The sequence below is a fragment of the Megascapheus bottae genome, chromosome 4 (genome assembly GCF_031878675.1).
Source record: "Megascapheus bottae isolate mThoBot1 chromosome 4, mThoBot2.hap1, whole genome shotgun sequence".
Lineage (NCBI taxonomy): Eukaryota > Metazoa > Chordata > Mammalia > Rodentia > Geomyidae > Megascapheus > Megascapheus bottae.
Window position 1 is genome coordinate 6725951 of NC_143512.1, and position 14829 is coordinate 6740779.

The 14829-nt window shown below is 44.8% G+C and overlaps 1 protein-coding gene across 2 annotated transcripts in view; it reads left to right on the forward strand.

Moving 5' to 3' along the window:
* The window catches only part of Dpysl3 (dihydropyrimidinase like 3), a 102235-nt gene that overhangs the window by 82298 nt on the left and 5108 nt on the right, over positions 1 to 14829 (forward strand). For both annotated transcript variants that reach the window (XM_090331272.1, XM_090331273.1), the window contains exons 7-12: positions 3879 to 3947; positions 7861 to 7981; positions 10340 to 10496; positions 10958 to 11099; positions 12762 to 12932; positions 14335 to 14514. In XM_090331272.1, the coding sequence (XP_090187398.1) occupies positions 3879 to 3947; positions 7861 to 7981; positions 10340 to 10496; positions 10958 to 11099; positions 12762 to 12932; positions 14335 to 14514 (840 nt within the window). The remainder of the gene's footprint in view (positions 1 to 3878; positions 3948 to 7860; positions 7982 to 10339; positions 10497 to 10957; positions 11100 to 12761; positions 12933 to 14334; positions 14515 to 14829) is intronic.

Consider the following 14829-nt stretch of genomic DNA (forward strand, 5'->3'; position numbering starts at 1 on the left):
TCTGCACTGGCAGACACTAGCAAATACTCGAAATACTCCAGCATATTTTTTTGGAGTCTTCCCCAACCCTTTCAGGATGCTGATATGAAGCTAGGAACCAGTGGTTCATGTTTGTATTCCTAGCTACTCAGGAGGCTGAGATCTAAGGATTGCAATTGGAAGCCAGCCTGGGCTTCACTGATCTCCAGTTAATCATTCAAAAATGAGAAGCGGAGGTGTAGTGCCAGCCTTGAGCAAAAATGCTAAGGTACAAGCGCTGCAGCTCTGAGTTCAAGTTCCAGTACACACACACACACACACACACACACACACACACACACACACACACACGCGCGCACACTTCCATTATGCTTCCCATTTTATCGATGAGAAAAATCAAAGTTCACAGGAATGAGATCTCTGTTCAGAGATCAAAGCAAATAACAGGGAGAAGCAGAATTTAGCCCCTAAGATGATGTGCCTAAGTGGACAACTTTATCCAAAGACAGTGTATCTGAAGCCCCTTCCTCCTGTATCCTGGCAGTGCCCCCCTGGTAAGCTCCCCCCTCCGCCCTGCCCCACCAAGACTCCCCATCAGTGTAAGACTCCAGCTGTTGTGATTTCAGACTCTGGACATTGTCTGGGTAATGGAGGAAGTGAGCTAAGTGTGTGCAGTTTCCTCTCACTTGAAAGACACGGAGGATAATTAGTCGAAGCCCCCTCCTGCCTTCTCTCATGTTGCTTCTCCCCCACACTCAGGCCTTTTTCCGTCAAGGGCCCAGTTGCTAACTCCCAGGAGAGGCGCCCTGCTGGTATTAGACCTGTCACCTCTCTCCTTCCCTCAGCGTTCAGTCCAGCAGCCGCCCCAGAAACCAAACTCCCTGCTCCTTCTGGACACAGAGCTTCAGTTCTAAACCCTGCTTCTCAGCTCCTTTCCCCCGGAGGCTCCTTTACAAATGCTTGTCTCCTTCCTTTCCACCTCCACTCTTTCTTCCTACCTTGGGAAGTTCTGTTCTCAGTCAAGGAAAATGTAAAGGCGTGTTTCCATTTGGATGAGTTTCTTGGTGTGTTTATTAAACACAGCTTGAGCTGAGAGATTGTCTCACATCTTCTAAATGAAGGCAGCTGCTATACTAAGTTTTCCCTGCACTTGGGGAAAAGTAACTCTAAAGCAAGAAGAAATCATTTCCTGTGGGTACAGGGCCAGGGCAATTTTCATTGTGAGTACAGCATCCTTTGCGGCCATTTAAATAACTAGAACACCTGTGATGTGCCAACCCTTAACAAGGGAAGTCAGGGAAAAGACAGGGTCTCTTTCCTCATGTGAAACAAACCATGACTGGGCCATTACCCCAACTCTGATGTCACTGTTGCTGTGATGAGGAAAACCTGTATTGCCCAAATACGGGTTACCAGTGGGCTCTAACAGATGAGGCGTGATCTTCTATCCTCATGAATCCACGGATGTTAGGATAGGACACAGTGCATCGGAATCACCAGATTTTCCCCATTCCCCATTCAGTTGTTAAGTAGTAGAGTTCAGAAAGGTGTGATTTTAAGATGGATTTCTGGTAAATATGTTTGGAGACCGCTGCTTGAGCTAGCTTTGACCTGAGTATTATCCTGGCACACGTGGACAAGGGGTTGTTTAAAACAGTCTCTCCCTCCCTCCCTCTCCCTCTCCCTCCCTCCCTCCCTCCCCCCCTCTCCCCCTCTCCCACTCTCCCTCTCCCTCTTCCCACCCCTCTCTCTCCCAATCCTGGGGCTTAAACTCAGGGCCTGGGCACTGTCCTTCTGCTTTCTCAAGACACTCTGCCACTTAAGCCACAGATCCCATTCATTCCAGCTTTTCTGTGTATGTGGTACCAAGGAATAGAACCTGGGTCTTCATGCATGCTAGGCAAGCACTCTACTACTAGGCCAGGACCAGACAGAACCTTCTCTGGGTTGGGACTTCAAGCAAAGCAATGCAGGGACACTCATCAAGTTTGGTGGAGATTTTATTTAATTTCATGTTTCAATGCATGGGGTTGATAAGAATAAAAGATGTAGATGCTGGGGTCAGGAGTTTGGCCTAGTGGTCGAGTGCTTGCCTAGCATGCACGACGACCCAGGTTCAATTCCTCGGTACCACATACATAGAAAAAAGCCAGAAGTGGTGCTGAGGCTCAAGTGATAGAGCTCTGGCCTTGAGAAAGTCCAAGGACAATGTTCAAGCCCTGAGTTCAAGCCCAGGACTGGCAAAAAAAATTGCAGATGCTATGCTGGAAAAATCAGCCTCTTTTTTGTGTGTTTTTACTGTCTTCCAGCATGTATATTTTCATTTATCCTCCTCTTTTAAAAATCTGAATTATCAACAAAAGCCCCAAAGGGTCTTCTTTTTTCGGGTAGTAAGAATACTTTTGTGCTAAATGTCTTAGTTGTAAAGTGGATCCAATTTGTTCCATTCCTCTGCTCTCCTGTGTTCCCATGTCACTGGGCTGGGCTTGCTGGAGCAGAGAGTTTCAGCAACTTGTCTTATGACATTTTAAGGTGGATTGCCAGGAAATTTGTAGCTATGATGGTTTAGGCCATCTGCCAGTACCAGCTAACCCCTGTGGGTGCTCACTGCCCAATCTCCTGCTCCTTCTGAAAGCAGTAAAGAAGTCCAGGGAAATTACCAAGAAGCACAAGAAACAGCCAATTCTTCTGCAATATCCACAACTTAGTTAAGTAAGCTTTAGCCAAACACGTACTCAGTGAATGCTGTCTAGTGGCATTATTTAATTCATGATCTCTGTAGATTAAGAGCATAAAAAAATCCAGAGAAGCTTACTGGAATGTAGACTGCTGCAAAGTTAATTTTCTAATTTGGTAGAATAGGGCCAGAAATCTGTTTTGCTACTAAAACAGCTCAGGTGACTTGGGTAGCTGGCAGGTAGACCAAATTTGAGGGAGGGGGCATAGTACTGACTATGAGTTCTCATGAGTTAGAGGCATATTGCTTTAATTCAGTGCTTTAGCTCAGAGCCTAGTGTGAAGCAGACATTCAGAGCATCTTGTGGAATAGATGGGTTTAAAGTACAAGGTAAACAGATGTATTTTTCAGAGTTAGCTGAAATAATTTTTTTAAAAATGACCTCTGACGTGACTTTTGATGAGTAATATCCTCATTATATGGCTATTTATCATAAAATGAATACTGGAGCCAGACATTGTAAACCTGGCAATTGGGATCTGAGGATCCCAATTTAAAGCCATTTTGGGCAGAAAAGTTCATGAGCCCTATTTATCTCTAAGTAGCAAAAAAAGCCAGAAGTGGCTCAAATGATAAAGCAGCAAACTAAGTGAAAGTAAACTGGTTTAAGCTCACACACAGCACACACACACACACACACACACACACACACACACACACACACACAAATGAATACTTGTATGAGTTTTTTCTCTTTGGGGAGGGAGGAGGTTGTCAGTTGTTAGTTTGAACTCTGGGCCAGGGTGCTGTCCCTGAGCTCTTCAGCTCAAGGCTACCACTGTACCACTTGAGCCACAGCACCACTTCCAGTTTTCTAGTGGTTAACGGGAGATGAGTCTCGCAGATTTTCATGTTCAGGCTGGCTTTGCACTGAGATCCTCAGATCTCAGCCTCCTGAGTAACCAGGATTACAGGTGTGAGCCACCAGTGCCTAGTGGATGATGTTTCTTTTAACAAAAGGAAGCCAGCATCATGCTTTTTCTTCTTTTTAGTCAAGATTCTATCCTATATCACAACCCCACACAGAGACAGTCTATTTCACATATACACTCTATTTTTTTCCCCATGAACACATCTTTAGTTGGTGACATCCCATTATAATTTTTTCCAGGTTTTGGCTAAGCTAACTTGAGAAAATGTTTCTATCTTGTTCACATTCTAGGAGCAAACCCGGATGCTAGAAATGGGAATAACTGGCCCAGAAGGCCATGTGCTGAGCAGACCAGAGGAGGTGAGTTAAAGAGGAAGAGATGTATGTTGGGGGTGCGGTGAGGTGGGGGAGATAGAGAGAAAAACTCTGTTCCTAGGAACTCCTTATTTTTTAACATCTTTTCAGAATCTTGGCCACATACTAGGGCCTGCCATTGAAGTTACTTTTGATATATGTCTATTTTGGCCCGCTCCCCTAAGCCACAGAAACTCACCAGGTATGAATAAATCTTCCTGGAAGATGCTGAGAATCTAAGACTGCCAGACGGCAGTCCTGGACCATTTCTTTCAAAGATCACTTCTGGTCAATTTTTGCTTAAAGGTTAAAGGCCTTTGAGACAAAGAGGAATGTACAAGAGATATTTATTTCTGACCTCCTCGATCCCTGATCTCTCTAAGCATAACACACTCAGTTGGGAGTGTTAGATTCATAATTTCCTTTCATCATTGTGAATCATGGAGACGTGTCTTCTACTCTTCAGGTCCTGTTCTGTTTCAAGTATTACACAATGTTGGGCAAGTAGATAGATGGTGGAATGTGTTTTGGTAGACATTATGCACACTGGTTTGTGGAAGGCAATGGTCAGGGTTAGGGGTGTGAATTTCCCACATGGAGATGAGTAACGACTCACATCTGTCTATAGCAGCTAATGAAGCAATGAAAGGTGGTGCATCTGATGCTGTGTCTGGGATGTCAGCAACTTCGCCTGCTGGCACCAGGCACAGAGCTGGCAATTAGTGCCCATATGGCTCTCCTACTTGGCTGTGGGAGAGAAGCCAAAGACTGACACTGGTAGTGAAATCCAGTCTTCTCATGTCAGCAAAGCGAATCCAGTTTCTCACCATCATTCCAAACTTACAACAAATAGAAGAAAAGATAAGCACTAGAAGAGAATATATTCCATTGTTCATCTCTTTTTAAATTAAAATACAGCAAACAGAGATGAGTGAATTTCTACATGTGGAATACACTTGTACAAGTGGTGTGTTGGTGGAGATCTGGCACATTATCCACTTCCCAGAAGTTCTATTTCCTTTTGTGATGTTTTTTTTTCTTGCTATTTGTTATCGTTGATAAATGTTATTGATATTCTGGTTCCTTACTAATATGAGCTCACCCCAGGCAGTGATGACTCACCTATGGAATCCTAGATACTAAGGAGGCTGAGATCTGAAACTTGTGGTTCAAAGCCAGCCCAGGCAGAAACGTCTATGAGACGTTTATTTCCAATTAACCACCAGAAAAGTGGAGCTGTGGCTCATCAAAGTGGTAGACGAGCTCAGAAACAGCACCTAGGCCCTGAATTCAAGTCCCATGGCTGACAATAATAATAATAATGTCCCTTTCTGTGGCAATTACTTCTGTCATCGTGCTAATTGCATGCATGGTTTCTCTTCTCATTGCTGCCCTCCCACCCCCCGAGGGAGATAGTGAACATTGTTGTACAGATCAAGAATCACTGGAAGCTGGGGCTGGAGGCATGGCACAGGGGTAGAGTGTCTGCCATGCAGGTGCGAAGCCTTGAGATCAGATCTCAGCTCTGAAGCTCAGAGATTTTACACCACTGACTGGTCATGTCATGCTTGAAGGATTGACCATTCCTTAAGCAGTAGGGAGCAGAGCAGAGCTTTCGGCACTGTTTGTGAAGCTATAAATGTGGTCACTGGAGAGATGTACTGGCAAAACCGGGCTCCTCAGAAGCAGCCAGGGGATTTCAGAACAAAATCTATTTTTGTTCTTTGGTTTGTTTTTTCAACCTTTCTCCACCCTCATCACCTCAAACCTCCCCCACCACCTCCCAGTTCCCATCTCCTTTTTAGTTAAAAGCTTGTTGGCTGCAAATCTCTACAACCCTACAAAGTCCTTTGGGGTGAAAGTGGAGCATGATGTAACCTTCCAAAAATAGTCATGTGGTCCTGTGGGACAGAGTGAGATGAGAGGGGCCACGCCTGAGCTCCTGAGGAAGCTGAAGTGGCCCGCAAAGGTGTGAAGGAGAAAAGGGAAGCCAGCCTGTCCTCAAGTGAACCAGAGGCTTTTCTTCCCACCTATGCTGTTCAGTCAGTGGAAACCAAGGCACAGAGCATCTGCTCCATGGAGTACCATCTGGGAGCTTTATGTGACAGCTGGGTTCATCTGTACCCAGGGGCCTCAAGGCCTGATCTGCACTGATAAATTCCTAGGGACACCAGCTTGGCAAGTTCCTTGTGTCTCTGCTGAGCTATGTCCACCACACCAGTGACTTGCGCTCTATAGCTACTGGCATTGCAAACTATTGTGGGACTTTGGGAAGTGTTGGGCCTCACAGGCTTATGGGAAAGTCATATCTATATAGAGAGAGATTGATGCTGATTGTGTGAAAAAAATGCCCCTGTCTCCAGTCTGGACTGAATTGGATGAACTCAAGCTGTGGTTAGTAACAGAGTCATACTAGCCAGACTGCCGCAGACAAAAGACCAAGAGCCACACTTCAAAGGACACTGCCTTGTCCAGGAAGTAGACTTAATACTTGCTTAAGAGAATGACCTCATTGAATCCTTGCAATCACCCAAGGTGTCAGATTCTGATTACTCCCTCCCTTCATCTATCTTCCTCTTCTTTCTCCTTTCCCTCTTTTTCCCTCTCCCACTCTCTTCTTTCCCTCTCTCTTTTTCTCATGCAACATGTACTTCCCCATTCCTGTTTTTTTCTCTCTCTTTCATGTGCGCATGCGCACACACACACACACACACACACACACACACACACACACACACTTTACATACAAATAAATAAGAAGGTTATAGAACATACCTGAGATCACTCAACCAGGACTTAGACTCAGTCCTACATTTTTAATAAAATAAGAGAAACTTTATTGCTTCTTGCTTACTAAATGCAGCTAGGTGCATGAATGCCAAGCATGCTTCTACATTAGAGTGAGATGAACAGGTTTCTAAGAAAAGAAATCTTTAGCCAGGTACCTGTAGCTCCTGCCTGTAATCCTAACTACTTACAAAGCCAAGATACAGGATCAAGATTTGAAGCGAGCCTGGGCATGAAAGTTCACAAGATTCATATCTCTAATTAATCACCAACAAAAGTCAGAAGTGTAGCTGTGGCTCAAGTGCTAGAGACCTATCCTTAAGCACAAAACCTCAAGGATAACTCTCAGACCCTGAGTTCAAGCCCCAGGACCAGCATAGCACAATAAGTAAATAAGTAAATAAATAATTTTAAAAGGAAAGAAGAGTTTGATTTCATAACGAAGAATATTTATTTATTTATTTATTCTGTTGGTCATGGGCTTGAACCCTTGGCCCTGGTGCTGTCCCTGAGCTCTTCCATTCAAGGTTATTGCTCTATCACTTGAGCCGCAGGTACACTTCCAGTTTCCTAGTGATTACTTAGATATAAGAGTCTCACTTTTGTGCCAGGCTGGCCTTGCACTGTGATCCTCAGATCTTACCCTCCTGAGTTGCTAGGATTGCAGGCGTGAGCCACCGGCGCCCAGCAGGAAATTATTCTCATAAAAATGACTCCCAGAATGAACCCATCACTGGCCTTCGCTGCTGCAGGGCAGGGTTTGAAGAGCCATTATGCCTGGTTGCTTTTCTGGACCCAGTGTCACTGTGAATCTTCCCTAGTAGGTTAGGGAGCAGAGGCATGCAGCCATGGTGACACTCACAGGATGAGAGTATAAGGGAAAACTCAGCTGACAGTGAATCTGTATCTCATGGGGGTCAGCCATTGCTCTGACAGCCCTTCACTGGTTTTCTCTTATCTCCCTTTTACTAGAGAGGCCAGTGGCTCCCAGAAGCTGAATGGCTTTGAGTTGAGATCTTGACTATCTAATTTCATATCCACCAGGTAGAATTATTTTTCACAGTCTGTAGAGGCCAGGAATGGCAAGGGTGAGGGGTTCGTACTTCTATTCACTGGAAGTTCCTTTCTACAGCTGGAAGCTGAGGCTGTGTTCCGAGCCATCACCATTGCCAGCCAAACCAACTGTCCCCTCTACATCACGAAGGTCATGAGCAAGAGTGCGGCTGATATCATCTCTCAAGCCAGGAAAAAAGGTGACATGCAGTTCCAGTCTCCTAGCCCCTGAAAAATGACATAGCTCTTCCCTCCCTGGTTAAGTCTGACGCCTATTTATTTTTATTGCCCTGCCCTTTAGGAAATCTCAGTTCACACCAAACGTTCTGAGGTTTCTCCTACCATGTGTATTAAGTAAACAGGCCTGGTTTGCAAAGGTTGAGTAGTTTCTAGAACATGGCCACAGATTCAGTCAGTTCCTTGGAAATCTGATGTTTCTCACTTTCTTGTTACAATCTGTCACTTAGCTTGCATTATCTGGGTTTTGTTACTAGTCAAGATTATGCCGAAGTCCAAGATCAGCTCAAATTCACTTAAAGAAGCAAACCAAAGCAAGTAATCGGTAATAGGTATCTGTGGCATAGTTAGATCAAAATGTTTGATTAGTGTCATTAAAGCCAGTATCACTCTTTCTTCTCAAAACCTTTATGCTCCGTGAGAACAGTGACAACAGAGGCAACCTGTCCTCAGTTCTTGGTGGAAGACACAATGAGTAAATAGAACACCTCTCTCCTCAAAATTCAAGCCAAAGCCCCCAGAATCACTTTGATTGCCATGGCTTGGGCTCTGTACCTGGACTATAGCCTGCCCTTGGCATTGTGTGCTCTGGCTAGGATGGAGAGCAGAATGCAGGGACAGGTTTACACCAACCAAATACGGAAGGGAAGTTTAGAAAAGGGGTTAGCTATACCTCTCAGGGATATCTGCCACCATGGTCTCCCTAGTCCAGGGCTCTGTCCCTCTGTCTTTGCCCTCTGCTGCTCTTTTCATTGGGGTACACTTGGGCTTCAGTTGCTAGACTTGGCTGAAGTTTTTCATTTTTCAAAGCTTTCTAATCCCTCTGTGGGTTTATCGTCAGTGGCAAATGGACTTGGCTGTTACATTGAGTTCACGAAGGCTGTGGCTGAGAAGCTGGAAATGTGGGCTATGTTTGGTTAGGAAAGAGAGCTTCCCAGGTTAGTCATATGGTGCTTGCCATTTGTGTCCATCTGGTGGTGGAGAAACCAAGATGAGAGCTTCATCTGCCAAACCCACCTATGGTATCTCTGGTGTGTGGGCGATTTGTTTTTCCAGGGAAGGGGAATCTTCTAGCTGTCTGGACTGTCTTTCTAGCTGGCAGATTCCAAGACCTACCTTAAGTGCTTTCAGAAAGACGGCCTTTCCCTAAGAATAGAATGCCACAGCTCACATCTGTTGTTCCACTGGGTGTGAGCCATTAGCAAGAGAACATCAGAGAAAGACCCAGGAGGTGGGGGAGAGACGGAAAGAGGCTGGGGCTAGCAAGGTGTGGACTCTCCATACACCATGCACCCACACTACTAGCTATGGCCACCATTCTCATAATCTCCTGCTGTGCTTCCGCCAGTGGTAGGATGAGCTAGGACCTCTGAGGCTGGTTGCCTCCATTGTATGTATGATTCAAGCTTCATGGAGACCTCTTCAGTCGCCTCTGGCTCATGATTCCCTGGCAAAGGACTAGTACAACAGTGACTTCTGTTATTTCTGAGATGAGAAACTGGGCTTCCAAGATGGAAGTGAGTCAAGACCTCATGCATGGTCTTTCTCATGGAAGGAAGAACATTATACATCTTGACCACATTTCATCTTCCTTTGAGGCACCCTTTGCTTTCTGTACCCCTATGTCTTATTCTCTGGGCAATGTGGTACCATTAAACCAAGGTACTGTATTTCCCAGGATCCTTCTTCAACCCTCCTCAGTTAATCCCTTGCTTCTTACCAAAGAATCCATGGCGCCAGCATCCCTGTGAATGTGTTCCAGGTTGCTGGGACTCTCCAACAAAGTCACTTATTGCCTTGGGTTGAAAAGAAGTAATGAATGCTGTCGAAAAGCTTATGAGAGTGTCTGACTCACAGAAATGGGTTTGACTTTGGGGGCCAAAGCTTATTCTTCAAGCAGGAGAGGAGACATTCTGTGGTGTGGTCACATTCTGGGCCTTCGGGTCTTCTACTGGACAAACAGATGTATCCAGTTCACACGTTAGTATATCCTCAATGAGGGTAAATCCTGGGCTTGATATTTCATTTTATTTTACTCTGCATGAGATTTTATTTTGTCTCAAAATTTGAGGATCGATGTTAGGTCTTACACTGAGTTTCTTTTTATCTAGAAAGTGCCAAAAGTGTACACATGTAGCAGCACATTGTTTGCATTTAGCAGAGAGAAAAAGAAAGGCTTAGCAAAAGAGGGAGCATGGGGGATTTGCTTGTTTCACTCAAGAGCCTGAGCTTTGGATAAATGAGAAGCTCTGATTGAACATGCTGGCCCAGAGCAGGATCTACTTTGTTGGAAACCTAATGCTCCTTCCTACCCTTTACAGGAAATGTGGTCTTTGGCGAGCCAATCACTGCCAGCCTGGGAATTGATGGAACCCATTACTGGAGCAAGAACTGGGCGAAAGCGGCTGCATTTGTGACATCCCCACCCCTGAGCCCTGACCCAACCACTCCTGACTACATCAACTCTTTGCTGGCCAGGTTAGTGTTATGTCATGTTATGTCATGGTGTTAGCTACCTGTCATAAGTCCTCTTGGTTCCTTCACTCCTCATTAGCCAATTTATGGGAGAGGAATTATTACCCTGTGAATGTTCTTTTATAGAGGAAGCAACTGAAGGTCAAAAAGTGATGGGTCTAAGTTGAAATCATTGATCATGATGACATGAAGCTAGAATCACTTGTTGTTGCTGTCTCTGGGCATGTAGGATCAGGCCGTCTGTCATTTATGTTCTATTTATTTTGATATTATAGAAATGATCTAATCTAATCAGGGTGGGGTAACTGAACTCTGAGAGGGGACAAACACACCCCAGCTCATAGTAAGGGGTAATGGAAGAGATCGAAATGTCTGACTCCAAGCTCCCACACAAGACACAGGTACTGTCCCTTAGTGGGCAGTAGCAACTGGTTCTGATCACATGGCATTTTCTCTTTTTCCAGTGGGGATCTGCAGATTTCTGGCAGTGCCCACTGCACCTTCAGCACCGCCCAGAAAGCCATAGGGAAAGACAACTTCACCGCCATCCCGGAAGGCACCAATGGGGTAGAGGAACGGATGTCTGTCATCTGGGACAAGGCGGTGGTAAGGAAGGGGAGTTATGGGAGGGAGGGACAGGCGGGGCTCTGCTGTCCAGGTGTTCTGGTGAGGTTGTTCTAGGTGCAGGTGCGATCTCACACCTGTGGGGACAGTGCAGAGACAGGTAGCCCCACAGGTTTGGAAACTTGCCTTCTAGAATCCAATCAAGGTACATAGGATTGGATTCCAAAGTTAAGAACTCCATCAGACTCTGTGAGTGATCAGGCTTAAAAATGCCAGTGAATGGATTCTGATTTTTGTTTGGAGAGTTTTATGACTTCCTTTGAAAGAACATTGGAAGTGGTAAGCAATACATGTGCTGTCCAGTGTATATTTGCTAAAGGAATTTACAGTGGCTTATATATTTTTTTCCTCACGAAGCAATTTATGGACAAAAGATCTTTGTGATCTGACAAAAAATTTTACATTTTTCGGTTTTTGTTGAAAAATGGTGAGCAGTGAGTCTGTGCTGAAAGTCACACCGCTTACTATAGGCACATGGTCATACAAGCAAACCAGGCAATTGTCCTAGATCCTTTTAGTTTCCTTTACACCCCACAAGGTCTAAGGAAAGAAATAGGCAATTAAATGGAGACTCTCCCAAAGATTTAGTAACTAACTCATGATTTATCCATTTGATCTCTTCCTTGTGTTCATGGCCAAACAGAATATATGTAAACTAACGCCTCATTCATCTGCACAGTGTGATCCACTAAATCTTGTTGCTTCTTGATTCTCAAGGAGCTCAAGGCTTGCTTTAAACTTTAGTCCTTTCTGTACTCAAGCCATTGGCACTGAGGAAATGGAATATATATGTATATATAAATATATATACATACATATATTTGAGAGACTATATATGTATATATGTAGGTATATATATACATATATATTTATATATGTAGTCTCTCAAATAGCTTGTCCTTTCTATACTGTGGAATATCTTTTATGAATAGGTTTATGCATCCTGACACCATCTGAATGTATTAAAAATAACATTAGATACTCATGCCACATATTTCTATTACACTCAGTGATAGATCCCTTAGGTGGTCACTGAGGGACATGAGAGCTGTCCCTTTGTACACACTAATGAAATAACCACCAGCACTTCTTAGAACATAGCCCCAGCTGTGAGTGAGGCACAGCTGCATCATTAAGCTGCCAACATGCTACTTGCATTGTGACACTCGGTAACCTCATTCAAGTGCACATATGAAAACAGAACAGACAGATGAAACAGCCTCTGTCAAGGCACAGTGGCTCACGACTGCAATCCCAGATACTTGGGAGAGTGAGATGAAGAAGTCTACAGTTCAAGGGCAGCATGAGCGAAACCTTCACAGGACCCTATCTCAACTAATTAAAAGCAGGGTATGATAACTCAACTTTCAGCCCAGTTAGGCATACAGGGTATATAAATAGGAAGATTACAGTCTAGGACTGCCCAGGCCAAAACAACAACAATAACAACAACAACACATCCTTTTTTGAAAACTAATGACTGCAAAAAGGTGGGGGGCGCCTGGCTCCAGTAATAAAGCACCTGCCTAGTAAGCAAAAGACTCCATATTTAAACTTCATGTCATAATTCCACCACCCAGGGATGCCCGTCTTTTACCATTTTGATGAGGATACTGCATATTTTAAACTTTTGCCTTTCTATAGGCCACAGGGAAAATGGATGAAAACCAGTTTGTGGCCGTGACAAGCACAAATGCTGCCAAGATCTTTAACCTGTATCCTCGCAAGGGCCGGATATCTGTGGGCTCTGACAGTGACCTGGTCATCTGGGATCCAGATGCTGTGAAAATTGTCTCTGCCAAGAACCACCAGTCGGTGAGGCCTGGGCCGGTGGTTGGGGATTGGTACTCGGGGCTGGGTCAGGAGTGTGTACACTTGGCACACCATCAGTGAGACTAGTTCAGGCTGCAGTCATAATCCATCTGGATCTTAGTGGCTTAAAACGTAAACCTTAGTTCTTGCTCTTGATTTCCAGGATGGGTGGGTTAGTGGAATGGCTCTGCCTTTTTTCCTCTCACCTGGATGGAGGCCATAAAAGGCTTCCCTTTATCCTGCATATCAGGCATGCTAAGGAGGCTTAGATGGGCTTCTTGTTTAGAGACTGAGGAAAGAATTAATATCATTGCTCTTTGCCTACATAAAGTACTTACGAGTACTTAGTATCTGTTATTAAAGAGTATTTTGTTTTTAAAGTACTCACCTATCAGTCACTGTGCTTCTTGTTGCTGGGGCTTGAATTCAGAAGTTTATTCTCGCTTGACTTGCTTGATTGGCTGGTGTTCTGCCACTTGACCCATGCCTCCAGCACAGTGTTTTACCAGCTAGTTTCAAGGTGGAATTGAATAAACTTTTCTGCCCGAGCTAGCCTTGAACTGTGATTTTCTGAATCTCAGCCTCGTGAGTAGTTAGGATTACTGACGTGAGCCACTGAATCTCCATAATAGGCCCCCACTAATAGTTATTAGTTCTATTCCCGTTTTCTAAAAGCTATAATTAAAGAATTCTGGGACTGGGAGCATAGCTTAGTGGTAGGGGGCTTGCCTAGCATACATGAAGCTCTGGGTTCAATTCCTCTGTACCATATACACAGAAAAAGGCAGAAGTAGCGCTTTGGTTCAAGCAGCAGAGCACTAGCCTTGAGCAAAACAGTGTCCAAGGACAGTGCCCAGGCCCTGAGTTCCAGATCCTGGACTGGCAAAAAAAAAAATCATGCAGTCAGTTCATAGTGAAGCCAAATACCATAACTCCAAACTGATAGAGGCTCTGTCTTTTTGCAGTAATGTCTGTCCTTACTGTGTAAGTGGAGAAGGGGAGGAAGCCTGTGTGTTGTAATGGACCTTGCTCAGCCCTCCCTTCTTATCACCTTATATAATGTTGAGCTAGTAGGTGAAAGGGCCACACCAGCCCTCGATGTACCCCCTCCACTCTAAACTCCATGCACAGCATCTAGAACCTTGTGGGCATGGAAACCAACTTCCACTTGCAGACATTCATGAAAAACAATAGGCCATCTTTCTTGGCCAGAAGTCGCTTCTTAGCCAGTGTCAGTCTCTCGCCGTCTTTCCCTCCCCTCTGGAAGGCCATAGACTCACCTACAGCTTTCTCTGGCTTACTTGGTCCCTGGGTTTCTGGAGGCAGGGTCCCAGACACAGCAGGAAATCCATGCATGCCCTTCTCTTTCTCTACCCACTGTGGCTTTGCCCCACTCCATCACTAGGCCGCAGAATACAATATCTTCGAAGGCATGGAGCTGCGAGGGGCGCCTCTGGCTGTCATTTGCCAGGGCAAAATCATGGTAGAGGATGGCACGCTGCACGTGACCCAGGGAGCTGGCCGTTTCATCCCTTGCAGCCCCTTCTCTGACTATGTCTACAAGCGCATTAAAGCCAGGAGGAAGGTAAGGAGCTGGGGGGACCCGGAGGTTGGGAGGTGCTTGAGAGTCCTGTTCAAACTAAGAGACTGTGTCCAAGAGACCCAGAGCCTCTGCATTCCCTACACACACACACACATTTCACAGCAGCCGCCCTTCTCTGGGATAAAGGGAATATTGAAAAGGTTTTTGTTGAAGCTAATTGGGTTTGTTTTGTTTTCCCCAAGGAATTTCTCCATTTTTTTTTTTAGTACTTGTATTGAAAATCATTTAAACTTGTATAATTTCACATGATGTCAGCATATTGGTTTAAAAATGTAAATTATTCTCTCCGGTGATTCA